The sequence below is a fragment of the Xenopus laevis genome, chromosome 9_10L, assembly GCF_017654675.1.
Source record: "Xenopus laevis strain J_2021 chromosome 9_10L, Xenopus_laevis_v10.1, whole genome shotgun sequence".
NCBI lineage: Eukaryota > Metazoa > Chordata > Amphibia > Anura > Pipidae > Xenopus > Xenopus laevis.
Genome location: NC_054387.1, coordinates 99602672 through 99618732, shown reverse-complemented (window position 1 = coordinate 99618732; position 16061 = coordinate 99602672). Strand labels below are relative to the sequence as shown.

Below are 16061 nucleotides of genomic sequence, written 5' to 3'. Positions count from 1 at the left end.
AATCTAGTCCATGACTTTTCGTGTGATAAACCCTTTTCTCATTCAATTGACTCTGGCCCATTATTTGACAACTGGCTGTATCAGTGCTCCAATGTATAGTTTAATCTACTGTGATTGTTGCAACATTTTGCTATTTATGGGCGAATTCCAACCTCACACCTTCGAGGTACATTATTATACAATGTTATACAGAGCAAAATAAAAAGCACTTTGGTAGAACTGGTGGAACAACTGCTTACACCCCAGTAAAACATAATATAAACGATGGAGCTGTTTGGTTTTGCAGGGGTCTCAAGCCATTCTTTATGTCAGGTTCCTTTAAGATGAACATGACAAAACTGCATGAAGTGTGTTTCTTCCAGGTGCATTTAAACCATGAAGAGCGTATATCTCATATACATTCAATGTTGGAAGTGAGCTATGGAAAACACTGGGATGAAATGAATAACAAGAAAAAGCTGTTTATCAGTCAGACATTTAAAAACAACTCCAGTCCATCGGCAGCAAGCTATTTTATGGAGGTAAGAAAATATTAATCTGGTTGTTTGTTGGACTGTTAGAGGTGTGTACACAGAAATACAAAAAAGATGTTAAGATACTGGGATTTCCTTTCCTATAGTCTTTTAGTTTTCAGACTGATAATCCCAAGCCTTTAAACAAATAATATATAATTATAATAATAATAATAAGGGGGAGACTGTATTTACTAAAATCTGAATTTATCTCGTAATTAAAATAAAAAAAGCTTGACCAAAGTCCCATGCCTGATTTTGCCTTATTTATTAATAAAATAACTCAAATTAATCGGATCAGCAAAGAACCCGATAAAATCAAGGGAAAACCCGAAACTTCTGCTTCAATTAACACATGCCTCTGGGGGAACCCTGTTAGCTCCAGGTTTTCCATGGACAGGTGCATTAGACAGGACAGAACCAGCAACTGAGAACTATGCATAGGTGCAAGTATTGGTTTTAGTAGCCTTGAAGGAATGACATTTTTTTGTGCTTCATAAATAACCCCTTCAGTCTTCTTCTTTTTCTTTTTTTTTCTGGTATGCACTTTAATACAAGTATTAAATGTAAGATTCATCATTATTTTGATTTCAACCCATTTATGATTTTCATCTCTGGTAGTGTATATATTAATCAATAAAGCTGTTTTAAGGTAAAATCTTTTTAAATGTTTTAGTTCACCTTGCAAGTCTCTGAGAAGCAAGTGAATTATCGTACTCAGCTAATACACACCCATTCTGCGCTGGAGAGTAACACCAACTTCAAAATGCAGTATAACGACAAAGTACCCTTTGTAGCTGGCCTGCAGTGGAAGGATACATCCAAAAATGATTTACAGAAATGGGAAGGTAATATGCTGGCAATATTAACAATGACAATGAATAAAATGTTGTTTACTTTGTTGGATTTGCCAAATTTGTAAATATTTTTGAGTAAAGTACATTTGCAGTATTACAATATGCCTATTCATTTTAATGTTAAGAGAATATATAGATTTTAGGTCTGCTATAATCTAAGCTTATTTTAAAGTATTTTCTTGTTCATATCTTATTCTCTCTTTGATTTGAATAGTATTAGTCTATGCCTGACCCCAATTATTATTACAGTAAATTAAAAATCGACTTATTTTTTCTTTACAGGGGCATTTACTATGGACACTCCGTGGTTATATCTCTACTCAGCCCTGAAACGCTATCAGCCTCAGCGATATGCCTACCAGACTATAATAGAAATGTCTGCAGGAAAGGCTCTCACCATAAAGAATCTAGTTCTAGAAATGTTCTACAAAGACAAAGGAAACGAGAAAGAGGGGAAAATCCATATTCACACACCTACGGCTACATATCTTAGAGTCAGTCCTTTCATTTATTTTTAGATTCATGCTTTGTCCGTGTTTGTAAAAATGAGGGATGCATTAAATCCACTATTTGGGATTCAGCCAAATCCCATCCTTCATGAAAGATTCAGCCGAATACCGAACCAAATACCAATTTGCATATGCAAATTCTGGCTGGGAAGGGAAAATTATTTTTTATTTCCTTGTTTTGTGACAAAAAGTTATGTGATTTCCCTTCCAGCCCATAATATGCATATTTGGATTTGGTTCGGCCAGGCACAAGGATTTGGCATTGTTACATTAATGCAGATCTAAATGAAGATTGTATGGAGACTTTCACCCTATTTGTTATTGAAAAACAAAGTGTTTTTTATCTGCTTAGAGACTAGGGGGAAAGTAATACAAGTTGTAAATGGTCGTAAAAATGGTTGTAAAATGCACATAAAATTCACATAAATTAGAGTAAAAATCCATACATTTTGCAAAATAATATTTATAATATGACAGTTAGTGCATTTTGATCTTTTTATTGCACAGTATACAAGGTGCAATTTTGGATGCAAGTTGCCATATTTTTTACCTACATTGCAGTGTTTTTTAAGTATAATTTTGGTGTAATTGGGGGAGTTCAGCTTGGCAAACTTATGTCTAATACATAAAAAAAACCCACACAACTGAATGCAGTGTTGGACTGGGGGGCCCACTGGGGCTGCCATGTCAGGCACAAATTCCCCTCTGTCCCCCCATCAGCGCATACCTTCTTCCATGCGTGCTATTTCTTTGCACAGCGGGGTTAAGTTCAGGATGGAGCAAAGGCTCTGTAAGCCACATGGAGAGGGTCTGGGCCAAAGGAGCCCACCAGGTTTTTTTCCCAGTGTCCCGCAGGCCCAGTCAGACTGTGACAGAATGTGCACATTTTGATAAATTGGACATAACTACATTGGAGTTAAGATTTCTGGGGCTCAGTGATGTCTGCATGTGATTCTTTATGCTGTATCCATTGACACAGGCCACTGTATGTTACTTTAGAGGTGGCAGTAGCTCAGTGGTTCCTGAGCATCATAAAGTAAACTTTTGAGCCATCTGTTACAGGAGGTGGGATGGGCACACCAGTCAACACATTGGGTGCAATTACAGAAGGAACTTGGAATGCGACTGCAATAAGGGTAGAATGCAAAAGTGCTGCATTATGGGTAAAAAAGATGAGGTGTGCCCTACAATAAATTGCAGTTTATACACAGCACTTGCAGTCACAATTGATTACTGATTATTTAATATTCAGTATTTTCTCTTGCCTTGATTCCACCTACTAACAAGGTGGCATAATATCCATTGTGCAATATTTCTTTTATTCCTAGGCTTCCACAGTGAATTTTATTGGGGGGAATGCTTTCAGAAGTTACAGTGAAATGGTGTCCTTGTGGAATCAACTTCTCAAGAATGAAATCCACCTAGAAAATAATGAAAAAATAAAGCTGTTTACCTTCAAGATCAAAGGTTCAAAACAAGAATTTAACTTCAGTGCTGGTTACAGAAGTATAGATTGGGTATGTATGGCCACATAAGTGTCATTTAAAAAAAATGTTTTCATAAACGGAAATGTTGATAATATATGATATACAGGTATAAACATTTTACAAGTCTGTCCAACCTCTAACTGTTGCTTAGCTACAGCTCCTTGCATTTATGATTTCCTCTTGCTGAGTCCTGGGGGAGGCACTCAGTAGGGAAACCCTGTTTGTACCTAGATTTAAATGTTATGTGTTTGTGTTATATCTATAGGAAATCTCAATTATTGTGGAATTTACACATATTTTCTGGGCTTCTCTGGAAAGACTTTCCAACTAGGCACACAATCCTGTCAACATTTACATCCAATTGTAACTCATTTCCTTGTAATCAAATATAATTATATACAATTTGAATTATAATATGGAAATCATTTTAATTACAGCCAAAGAAGACAAACTTTTCAATCAAGACAATGTGGACAGATCAGAAGAGTTATCCTCTCATTTTACAGTTGGATGGACAGATAGAAGAACTGAAGAAGGACAAAATGTTATATCAGAAACAAGGTCTTCTTTATCTTAGGTCTTGTATCCCATTGTTTAACACATTTACTACTATTGATAAAAAACACAATAAAAATAAACTAGTACACTTTAAAGGGGAACTATAGCAAAAATGAAAATTTAATATAAGCTTCCGCATACTGAAATAAGAAACTTTCTAAATATAATCAATTAAAAATTCTGTACAGTTTCTGAAATAATCAAGTTGATCTTCTCTATCCCTCTCTCAGCATCTGTTTCTCTTCATTCTGTCTTCATGCAGCAGTTGGTGACAGATAATCATTGACCGTTGGATGCAATATATCTTATAAGGGGGCTTCTTTTGCCTAGAAGATGTATTAGAGCTCACTCTATTAAAATCACCAGACATTGTGTCTCTCTACATGCAGGATTTGTGCAAAAGGCACTTATTTTGTTGGAATTTGTTTATACTGGAATCAGTTATTTGAGTGAGCTCTAATTCATCTTCTAGGAAAGGAAGAAGCCCTATAAGATATATTGGATTATTCATCTGACACCCAACTGCTGCATGGAGAAAGAATAAAAAGAAACAGATGCTGAGAGGGATAGTGAAGATAAACTTGATTATTTCAGAAACTATGCAGAATATTTAATTGGTCGTATTTAGAAAGTTTCTTACTTCACTATGATGAAGCTTATATTACATTTTCATTTTCTCAATAGTTCCCCTTTAAATTAGTGGCACATGGGTTTTTTGTTGAGCTTAATCTCCTCTAGTGTGGGAAAAGAAAATGGCAAAAGTTACTTTCCCACTGGCATTAATGTAAATTGCTGGTGGGAAAATATGCGTTGCATGTGCTTCACAATGAAGATGTTTTCCCAAGCACAACTCTGAAGCTATAGAGGCCTTTAATTATCCAGAGATGTATTAACTGGCTAAGCAAATCAGTAAATCAGTAAAAAGGACAGTCTGTATGCCCCCCCTGCATGGATTTATGGCTGAGCAATTTTTCTGAAGTCATGAAAAATCTCTGGCCTAATGCCTCTTTGTATGACTAACTAAAATGCCTGATCCAAACAATAGAATACCTGTGCCTTTCAGATAAAGAATCATTTATATGCAAAAGGATCTAAGCCTTATAAATCAAGTATAAATCAAGTGTTGTTTATGGCTGGAAAACATATAGTACATTGAGCAGAAAAGAATTAGGAACCTTATAATATTTTTAAATCCTGGTTCTACCAAACCTTATTTCCATGCTCGACTTGGCCATGAAACAATGAACTGACTGAGTGATCTTTGTTATAACACGACACTGCTGATATTTGCATGATTATTGGCCCCTGATAAGACCTCTTCAAACATTATTTAGTCTTTTTTTTAAATAAAATCTATTATGAACCAGTAAAATTCAGAAACCATAGATAAGTAGGAAATATTTAAGTACCGTATATACTCGAGTATAAGCCGTCCCAAGTATAAGCTGAGATACCTAATTTTACCTCCAAAAACTGGGAAAGCTTATTGACTCGAGTATAAGCCTAGGGTGAGAAATGCAGCAGCTTGGGGTAAGTTTCAATCAAAAAATTGAGGGTTTCTGCTCCCATTGGAGGTGCCGGCATCTCGTTTTTGGATGCCGGCGACCATTCTTGGACGCCGGCGAATATTCTTGGAGACTATTCTTGGATGCCGACGACTATTCTTAGGCGCCGGCGACTATTCTTAGACTCCAGCGACTATTCTTAGACCCCGCGACCGTTTTTGCGCTTGACCCGAGTATAAGCCGAGGTACAGTTTTTCAGCATATTTTGGGGCTGAAAAACTCGGCTTATACTCGAGTATATACAGTAAGTACAGTAATATGTCAATTTTAAACTGATAAAATATACACTGATAAAATATACATCTGAATGTTTTCTGCAGACATCCTTTTAAAGTACCAGTTCCACAAAGTATTCTCCTCCAAGAGACATTTACTGTGGATAAGCAGAAAAGGCATTATATGCTAGAAACAAAACTGCTGATGGATGGGATTGAGGAATGTGTTCAGACAATCACTCTTGGGTATAATACAGACAATCTATATGTGAGTACACTTAGAAGACCATCTTTTGGGGGAAAAAATGTATTGTAGCACTATAATACTATATATAACTATACATATTTGTTTTCTCTTTCAGATTTGTGCAGATCTCCGACATCCATACAAGCATCAGGTTTTTCCTAACAACCTTGAAATTTGTGCTTCAACGAAAAGACAGGCCTTAGTAAGTGCATTTTTGATAGAATAACTGATCCCAACTACTGTAATTCCGCGGAACCAACCTACAGTTGCCTCCAAAATATGGAAACAGATGTCGAAAACTCTAAATTCCAAGAAAACCAGCTTAAGCAGATTTATGTACTGATCATGAAATCAAAGTGAGAATCATAAATCATGTAACCAATGTCACTGGTATAAAAGAGATGTCAACATTACTCATTAGCAGTTACCAGTTTGTGCTTGGTCACAGTGTTTTTTAAGTTTTGCAGGGAGCAGTAGCCACCAGTTCTACTACTACAAGGGGAGTATGTATACATTTTCTCGTTAAAATGTTGCCAAAATTCTCATTTATAACGGCTAGAAAAACATTAGGTTTTTTTCTGTAATTTTCTAAAATTAAATTGCAGCAGTTTTTCGGTGGTAGGATTTTTATAAAAACCACAGTCACAGGAAATATAAACTTAATAAAAAAAATAGGCTAATCATGGCAAAAATCTGAGAAAGCAAAAATGAGTAAATCTGCCTCTAAGAAACAAAAAAGCATAAATTCTTGGGCTCAAAGAGCCCAAGTTTTAAGAATTTTTAGAGTGATACTTTGCACAGGTTTTGGATGATACTAATTTGATGGGGATGTATCTAATTTTGTATGATCTGTGTTACTAAGAGAACAACACTAACTTTGAGTTAACTTTAAGGGGGTTATTTACTAAACTTCAAATACCAAAAATCTGAAAAATTTGTGTTTTTTAAGTATGAAATCCAAATTTTTAGCAAAAAAATTAAACACAAAATTTTCAGAATTTATTATACCCCGAGAATGGAAATAGTCTGTATCCGAAAATCCGGCATCTTAGACCTGTCGAGATTGCATATAAGTCAGTGGGAAAAGTCCCAAAGATTTTTTTGATCTGCGCTGGGTTTCGCGCAATAATCCGATGATTTCGGGGTTTAAGGGCAAAAATTTTCGGGTGAAAAATCCAAATTTATGTGATTTGTATTTCTCATGTTTTTTTATTTTTTCCCAGCAACCAAAATTTTCGGGAAAGTGTAATAATAAATAAGGTGAAAAAACCTGTGCACATTTGGTCTGAGTTTTTTTTTCAGAAAATACTGAGATAAATTCGGACTTTGATAAATAATGTAGAGAGTGAAATTCGGTCATAATTTGATGTTTTATTTTTCATCAATTGAGTTTTTTTGTTATTTAACTTTTTATTCAGCAGCTTTGAACTTTGCAATTTCAGCAATCTGGTTACTAGGGTCTAAAGCTAGGAACCATGCACTGATTTGAACTGGGATATGAGGAATAAAAACGTAGCAATAACAATACATTTGTAGCCTTACCGAGCATTTGTTTTAATATGTGGTCAGTTAACCCATTTGAAAGCTGGAAAGAGTCAGAAAAAGGCAAATAATTGAAAAACTATAACAAATAAAACAAAGGCAACTATTGAAAAGATGTTTAGAATTAGCCATTCTATAACATACTAAAAGTTAAAGGTGAACTGCCCCTTTACCGAAACTGTAATCACTGGTAAGTTACTGAAAATAATGTAGTGTTTTTACTGGGATATATCTTCTGAGAAATCATTATACAATATAGATTGTGTTCCTGATTCAGTTTTTTTCCCCGTAACTAAATGGAATTGTGTCTGTTTCAGGGAAAAACTGAAATTGAAGCAACCATTAAAGCAAACAAGAGAAACGTATTTGGTCTCACAGGAATGTTTCAGAACAAATCTAGTAAAAGAGAATTATGGCATGTGTTAAGGATGGATATGACTCACTCTTTCCAGGTAATCAAGTTTTACATTAATTCATACCTCAGTGTTAAACTATGTGTGTCTCAGACTTGAGATCATGCAGGAGCAATGGTGTTAGTTTTAGTGCTCACATTTTAATTTATTTCAATTAATTTTAGTTGGCTGAGCCCTCTGAGCAATATATATACAGTATATATATATATATATATACCAATCATGCCATTTTGGCACCTTTTTATGCACATATATTTGTGTATATATTCGTGTATCTAACTTATTGCTCTATCCTTGATAAAGGTCCAAGTGAGGACTGAATAGTTGGACACTATGCAATATATTTACATAAACAGTTGTTACATTAATATAAAGGAGTGCAGGTCCTGGACGGAATTGTTTAAATACAGAACTGACCGTGTCCCCTGCAGTCCAATTAGTACAGACATTTCAAAAGGAATTTTTTTTTTATATAGAGTAGATAATTACTACTGTAATTTATAAAGATGGAAGTCACAGAAGAGTTACACCATCACGTAAATATGAATCTCCCCAATTAAAATCTGCCGAGATGTAAGTTTTAGGAACCAAAGGAGAAAAATTAATCATCAGGAAAAAAAAAAGAAGCAAATTGTGGCAATCACAAATTAATAAATAAGCCTGACAGTGAATGTTGGTCACATGTACGCCACATTGTTGTTGCCACCTACAGCTCACTATAAGGCACTTGTATGTCCACAAGTGCAGTTTTAAGCACCATCACAAATTCCAACACCATTGCAGTTGCAAGTGGGCGATGCGCTTGGTGCACAATTTATATTGGGTCTGATTCGCCAAAACCAAATCTGGTGCAATTATGCAGAATATTTACAAAGTCTGCCTGGCAACATTTCTGGTGTCTAGATGAGGTATTATTTACCTGGGCAAAAGGCGGAACTAACTACACATATGTTTCTTGTTCAACCTCAACTAATATACTGTATAATCTTTTTGAAATTTTTGAAACCTCTCTTAAAAAGACTCCTGTGAAGTTTGACTCCTTTCGACAATAAGGGCAATGTTCCAAATAATGTACTCAGTTAATAGTATATATGTTTTATTTCATTACAGTTGAGAATTCCACGTGCCTTAATATTTGATGGGGAAATTTTCTCAAGGCATACCAAGCAAGATGAGTTTAATCACGGTATATGGGGGAAAATAATAATCAACAGAAATAATACTTTGCAGGTTAGTATTTTTCTAGATTTTTGAGAGTTCTATAATTCCAGTGTTAGAGAATTCAAGGTTCATTATTTCTCCACTGTAAGTTAGAGAAAATGGATTCCCCCCTACACCCTGGCCAATGCGACTCCCCAGTGCCCGCTGAGAGAGGAATCGGCGACCTCGTAGTCAATATAGAGGAAAAGTAATTCACCAGCACTTGGGTAATGCTGGAAGGGAAAACCCTTGCTAGTTTTGGCATCCCACAATAAGCTAGCAAGGGTTTTCCCTGCCAGAATTACCCAAGTTGTGCCGATGAATTACTATTCCCCCACTGTTAGTTAGCCCCTAGTGTAGACATGAGCTGAGAACAGAATGGTGTTTGACTGCTCAAAACATATTCTGACAAATTGACACATTTATCATAGGTCTACCTGGTAGGAATTCCTTATAATTCCTCAATTTGAATTTTAGTGAATCTGCTCCATAGTGTGTGACCTCAGTGTATTCTGTCTCATACAGAGCCAACCCAGATACAGAAACCACTGAATCAGCGATAACTTTTTACACTGTAAAAAAATGCAAATGAATATAAAAAGTGATAACAGATTATATAACTATCTGTTAATATTGATTTTAGTTGCTTTACTAATCATCCCATCTCACAGCAGTGCTCAAATGAATCGCTGCACCTCCCCAATGTGTCAACACAGTTTATAATACCACAGTTTTATGGCCCATTTTCCCACAGTGATTAGTACAGCAAGGAGCAGTAAGCTGGATCTCAGAAATGTCAATCTTGTTGCTGCTTTCTACTGTGACTTTGAGACATGAATGTAGTTTTGGGTGTGCTTTGTGCAACAGTAAAGGTCAGCAAATCTACTGAACGACATCAAAATGTCAATGTTATCTCCACATTCAGGGGCAGATTTACTAAGGGTCGAATATCGAGGGTTAATTAACCCTCGATATTCGACTAGGAACTAAAATCGTTCGACTTCGAATATCGAAGTCAAACGATTTAGCGCTAATCCTACGATCGAACGATCGAAGGATTATTCGTTCGAACGATTAAATCCTTCGAATCGTTCGATTCGAAGGATTTTAATACAACGATCGAAGGAATATCCTTCGATCAAAAAAATTCAGGCAAGCCTATGAGGAACCTTCCCCATAGGCTAACATTGACTTCGGTAGCTTTTAGCTGCCGAAGTAGGGGGTCGAAGTTTTTCTTAAAGAGACAGTACTTCGATTATCGAATGGTCGAATAGTCGAACGATTTTTAGTTCGAATCCTTCGATTCGTAGTCAAAGTCGTAGTCGAAGGTCCAAGTAGCCCATTCGATGGTCGAAGTAGCCCAAAAAACACTTCGAAATTCGAAGTTTTTTTAATTCGAATCCTTCACTCGAGCTTTGTAAATGTGCCCCTCAATGTTCATCCGTCCTAAAGTCCATACTTTAGTATTCTAAATCTAAAATGTTGGACTTTACTGGGTGAGTTGGTAAGAAATTAATATTAAATAGGAATTATTTAGAACTATGTTAAAACTCCTGATTATGTGCATATAGTTATTAATCTGTAACTTGCATTTTAAAGATATTTTCTAACTACATATTCCTTTTCTACCCATTTAGTTGCACGCACAGTTAAATCGTACATTGAATCAAATGGGATTTTTTTCCTACTTCACACATCCCTTTAATTTGCGGATTCCCCACAATATCCAGGTATAGTGTTGACCTCCTTGCTTATGTGATATACAATATATATATATATATATATATATATATATATATATATATATATATATATAGTGGTGCACTCATAATCCTTGATGGGCAAATGCCTGGGTGCTGGTTATAACATCTTATATGAAAGTGTCTGTGCACTTTCCTTTGGCACACTTGTGGGTGCTTGGTCAAATAAATTATATATACACAAATACAACATAATCCTTCGATCGTTCGATCCCAGTATTTGCGCTAAATCCTTCGACTTTGATATTCGAAGTCGAAGGATTTTAATTCCCAGTCGAATATCGAGGGTTAATTAACCCTCGATATTCGACCCTTGATGAATCGGCCCCGAAAAGTAATATATTTTAATATGTTTGTCCTTGTGCTCTAACAAACTCATAGCTCATATGAATGCTTGTGCCTAAGTGTATTAAAACTTTGCATGTGTGGAAAGGGAAAAGTTGCCTATCTATATGTTGAATAAATAGTACAGCTAGCAGGAAAGCGTTTTTGAATGTAAATGAACCCTTTGGCTGCTGGAGTGCTTGTTGAACTAGTAGGATCTTACCCTGACTAACTACCATAGGAGAGAGTGTTTGATGCATTTCTGTAGTGTGAGTTATTACCTGTTATAGAGGGCATGGAAGTAGTCACATTAGGTTTCTATCACCTGTTAATGATAGATGGTGGCAGCGAATTTGTTTTGTGGGTGTTGGTGTGTTTCGGGGTGTCTAATGTTAGTCTAACCTGAAGGTGATTGAGAAACTGAGTGTAACTCTTATAGCGAAACCCAAGAGTTATATGTAGTTGAGTGTTCCATAGACTCTAATGGGTGGAAAAAATTTGTTGCAAAATTTGCCGCACATCAGAAAATGTCATCACCTATAGCCTTCAATGCTTTTAGGCAAATTTACGTTATTTTGTTTTTTTTTGCGAAGCGAAATGGGTCAGATTTGCCCATCACTATATATTGTTTTCTTACAAAGCATTAGCAAAAGAGACACTTACAAATCAAGTTGTTGGGTAACTTACAAATGCAATTGTGAAGGTAAGAAGTACGGGCATTCGGATTAGTAAAGGTGTTGTATAACTTAAGCAAGTCAAAAGTTTATAGGGCCAGCATTTTAATACAGATAAAAAGGATGTAAAGATAATACCTTTATTCAATAATGAAGATGATGAGGGTGGGTATGGTGGGAGACTGGCCCATAAATACCAAAAATCTCATAAATTTTGTGAAGAATGGAGTCTGTCATTCAAGCCAGTTGGGAATCTAACAACATGAACTCTAACAATCATTACAATCATCAGTTGTTTGCTATTAAACAGGAGACCAGTAAATGCTACCAGCTGATTTGCTGCTATGGCTATCTAGATCTGGTGCAAATTTTGCACAGTGATTGAATTAGCCTGTATCCTTCATTTTGCTTATCCTAACTTTTGCATATTTTCTTATAGGCTGATGCAACAGTGAAAAGATATGGAGCAAGGGATGTAAACGGAACATTCACCCTGCACTGGGGTAAAGAGGTTTTGTTATTTGAGGTAGATTTAAACAATGACAGTAGGACAAACATTGGAATCATTGGGCTCAGTGCATCTTTGCATCAAACAGTTCTAGCTGATCCATTGACTGCTCACTTAAGGATTACTGGCAAGACATTGCCTTCAAGGTACAGTAAAGTAATGTGATCTAGGTGACCTTAATACATTAGACAGTTTTTATGAATGGCATTAATTACATTTTTGGAAACTGAGACCATTAGCGGGGAAGTTAACCTGGATGCACGGTACATTGTAGTGACTACCAAGTGATCAGATATGGGACTATATTGCCAGTTAGCTTCAGTTCTGCTGAACATCCTTCTCTGTTTTCCAGAGAATATTTAGGATTTCATAGAATCACATCTACAAGAGACTATAAGGTTTGGACCCACCCAGCACATAAAAAGGGTTCCAGCAAGAAACTGTTTTAAGAGTCTCACTATGCCTGTCTCTGTGCTCCTTGTACTGAGAGAATGCCTATCTAAGTACTGACCCCACTCCTTTGTGGAGCACAAACTGCCCAGCTAGTTAACCTACTTCTGTCTCTTGCCCACTAAGATGAGCTCCATGGAATTTAACCTGGCTACTCAGAGTAATGAGTACTTCTACCAAGGCATAGTCCATAAACTCCTGGGTGTCACTTCTAAGCTGGGTTCCATCAGCCTAAGAGCATAAAGAACTAGAAGTAGAAAATATAACAGTATATTGCTGTTAGTCTTTTCTTCAATTCAGATACATTTCGTTGGTTAACTTGTTCCTTTTCAGGTTTTCCCTTTTATCTGAGACTACTATTAATAACCAGTCCTTGGTGATTGAACTTCTGGGATCAAAGGAGCAAAAAGTTGGATTGGCGTTGGCATTTAGTGGAAACCTTATGCATACCATTAATGGACTAACAATTATACCTCACCAATTCTTAATTGAAGGATCTATAAAGCAAAAGAAAAATATTAATGAAGGTAAGTATTTATGTGCATCTATCAGCATAGTAAATAGGGATGTCGCGGACTGTTCGCCCGCGAACTAATTCGCGCGAACATCGACCGTTCGCGTCCGCCGAATGTTCGCGAACGTCGCGCAATGTTCGCCAATTTGGGTTCGCCTTAGCTGGCGCTTATTTTTGCCCTCTCACCCCAGAGCAGCAGATACATGGAGCCAATCAGGAAGCTCTCCCTCCTGGACCACCCCCACACCCCCTGGATCACTCCCCTTCCATATATAAACTGAAGCCCTGCAGCGTTTTTTCATTCTGCCTGTGTGTGCTTGGAAGAGCTAGTGTAGGGAGAGAGCTGTTAGTGATTTCACTGATTTGAGGGACAGTTGATAGTAAGTTTGCTGGCTAGTAATCTACTTGATACTGCTCTGTATTGTAGGGACAGAACTCTGCAGGGATTTGAGGGACAGTGAGTTTAGGTTAGTTAGCTTTGCTGACTAGTAATCTACCTTCTACTGCAGTGCTCTGTATGTAGCTGCTGTGGGCACTGCTTCTGATCTCATCTGCTGACTGCTGTAATAACCCAATAGTCCTTGTAAGGACTGCTTTTATTTTCTTTTTTGTTTTTTTACTTTGCTACTATAAGAGCCCAGTGCTATTAGTCTAGCTGTGTTGGGGAGTGGGACTGGTGTGCTGCTCCTCCTAGTAGTTCACCACTACCAGCACCAACCAGAGTCAAAATTGTTACAAAGTATCTTATTTGCACCTGTTAGCTGTTCTGAGCTCTCTGCCAACAGCTAATTAAGTTAGAAACTGTTTTTTTTCTGGCTGTTCAGTTCAGAGAAAAGAGGGACTGGTGTGCTGCTCCTCCTAGTAGTTCACCACTACCAGCACCAACCAGAGTCAAAATTGTTACAAAGTATCTTATTTGCACCTGTTAGCTGTTCTGAGCTCTCTGCCAAAAGCTAATTAAGTTAGAAACTGTTTTTTTTCTGGCTGTTCAGTTCAGAGAAAAGAGGGACTGGTGTGCTGCTCCTCCTAGTAGTTCACCACTACCAGCACCAACCAGAGTCAAAATTGTTACAAAGTATCTTATTTGCACCTGTTAGCTGTTCTGAACTCTCTGCCAAAAGCTAATTAAGTTAGAAACTGGTTTTTTTCTGGCTGTTCAGTTCAGAGAAAAGAGGGACTTTCCAGTACAAAAGAGGGACAGGGGGTTGAGTGGTCAAAAGAGGGACAGTTGGGAGGTATGCAAGTGCCACCTAGCTGTGTGAGCTTTTTCACATTCTGTCTAAATAACAATAATAATTCCGTGTCCATAAACATCACCTGAGTGATGTTTTTACAGCAGCAATAATATATTCCGTACCCACTACTGTATACGTTGCCCTTGCAGGCATTGTTTGCCCAGTCTTTAACCAAGTGCCACCTAGCTGTGTGAGCTTTTTCACATTCCGTATCCAGAAACATCACCTGAGTGACGTAGTGTGATTTCTGCCCTTTACAGCACAAAACGCAGCGCTGTGTCAACAATGTATTTTTCAGATACATTTTTGCCCTTGATCCCCCTCTGGCATGCCACTGTCCAGGTCGTTGCACCCTTTAAACAACTTTAAAATCATTTTTCTGGCCAGAAATGTCTTTTCTAGCTTTTAAAATTCGCCTTCCCATTGAAGTCTATGGGGTTCGCGACGTTCGCGAACTGTTCGCATTTTTGACGCAAGTTCGCGAATATGTTCGCGAACATTTTTTCCGCCGTTCGCTACATCCCTAATAGTAAATGATTCATGAATAAAGCCAACGTAAACAGCAAAGCAGTAGGCATTATGACTGAAGCCACTCCTCATGGAACGTGTCAGATTAATTTGCAAAAATTCAGTGTGCTTACTGCTCCTACATTCTTGTATCCAGTTTTATGTTTAATGCAAGCTTTTTTTCTTTTTGCATTTTTATAGGTTACATCAGTTTTCTGAAGAACCAGGAGTTCTACAGAATTTACGTTCGAAATAGAAACGTGTTTGGAAACGGTACACAGCACAATATCACTTTCAACCTGTCCCAAAATGGAAGCTATTCTTTGCCTGCAGAAACAAAACTAAGGGCTTATATCCAGTTAGATGAACTAGATAAAAATGGAGAAGTCTGTATCCAAGCAGATGAAAAATTACTATGTATGGATCTTTCCAATGCTGGTGACCACGCACAACGAGGTGTTACAGGGAGGCTTGTACACAACATTGTTTCTTTACAGAATGCAGGTATATAGTGCGCTAGTATACTACAAGTAAATATCTGTTTGTATTTAAGAATAACACTTAAAAAAAAGACATAGGATCTGATTTATCAGTTTCCTGCAGGATTCACAGGGATTCAATTTGACCAGGAGTTTTAGGAACCAATCCAACCAGTAAATTTATTTGACAGACCAGTAATATATATATATATATATATATATATATATATATATATATATATATATATATATATATATATATATATATATATATATATATATATATATATCAATATAAAATAACCTCAAATAAAGCATGAAGAGCTGGCCACACAGGAGGGTCCATTTTTCAAAAAATGTTGGGATCAAACATTTAACCCAAAAGACCAAATATTCTGTGTGTCATCGCCCTACTCTTTGATAAATGTCTGTAATACAGCTGTATTATCATTCTTAATGAATAATAATAAATAAAATATAAAATATAATAAAATTTAATAATATA

General features: G+C 36.6%; 1 protein-coding gene across 3 annotated transcripts in view; it reads left to right on the top strand.

Annotated features, from left to right (window-relative positions):
- LOC108701886 overlaps positions 1 to 16061 on the top strand; it is a 139518-nt gene that overhangs the window by 71005 nt on the left and 52452 nt on the right. For all 3 annotated transcript variants that reach the window (XM_041576155.1, XM_041576156.1, XM_041576157.1), the window contains exons 27-39: positions 363 to 521; positions 1189 to 1360; positions 1652 to 1863; positions 3207 to 3395; positions 3803 to 3942; positions 5809 to 5971; positions 6066 to 6152; positions 7810 to 7944; positions 9016 to 9135; positions 10743 to 10835; positions 12303 to 12517; positions 13155 to 13348; positions 15279 to 15581. In XM_041576155.1, coding sequence (XP_041432089.1) covers positions 363 to 521; positions 1189 to 1360; positions 1652 to 1863; positions 3207 to 3395; positions 3803 to 3942; positions 5809 to 5971; positions 6066 to 6152; positions 7810 to 7944; positions 9016 to 9135; positions 10743 to 10835; positions 12303 to 12517; positions 13155 to 13348; positions 15279 to 15581 — 2182 coding nt within the window. The remainder of the gene's footprint in view (positions 1 to 362; positions 522 to 1188; positions 1361 to 1651; positions 1864 to 3206; positions 3396 to 3802; positions 3943 to 5808; positions 5972 to 6065; positions 6153 to 7809; positions 7945 to 9015; positions 9136 to 10742; positions 10836 to 12302; positions 12518 to 13154; positions 13349 to 15278; positions 15582 to 16061) is intronic.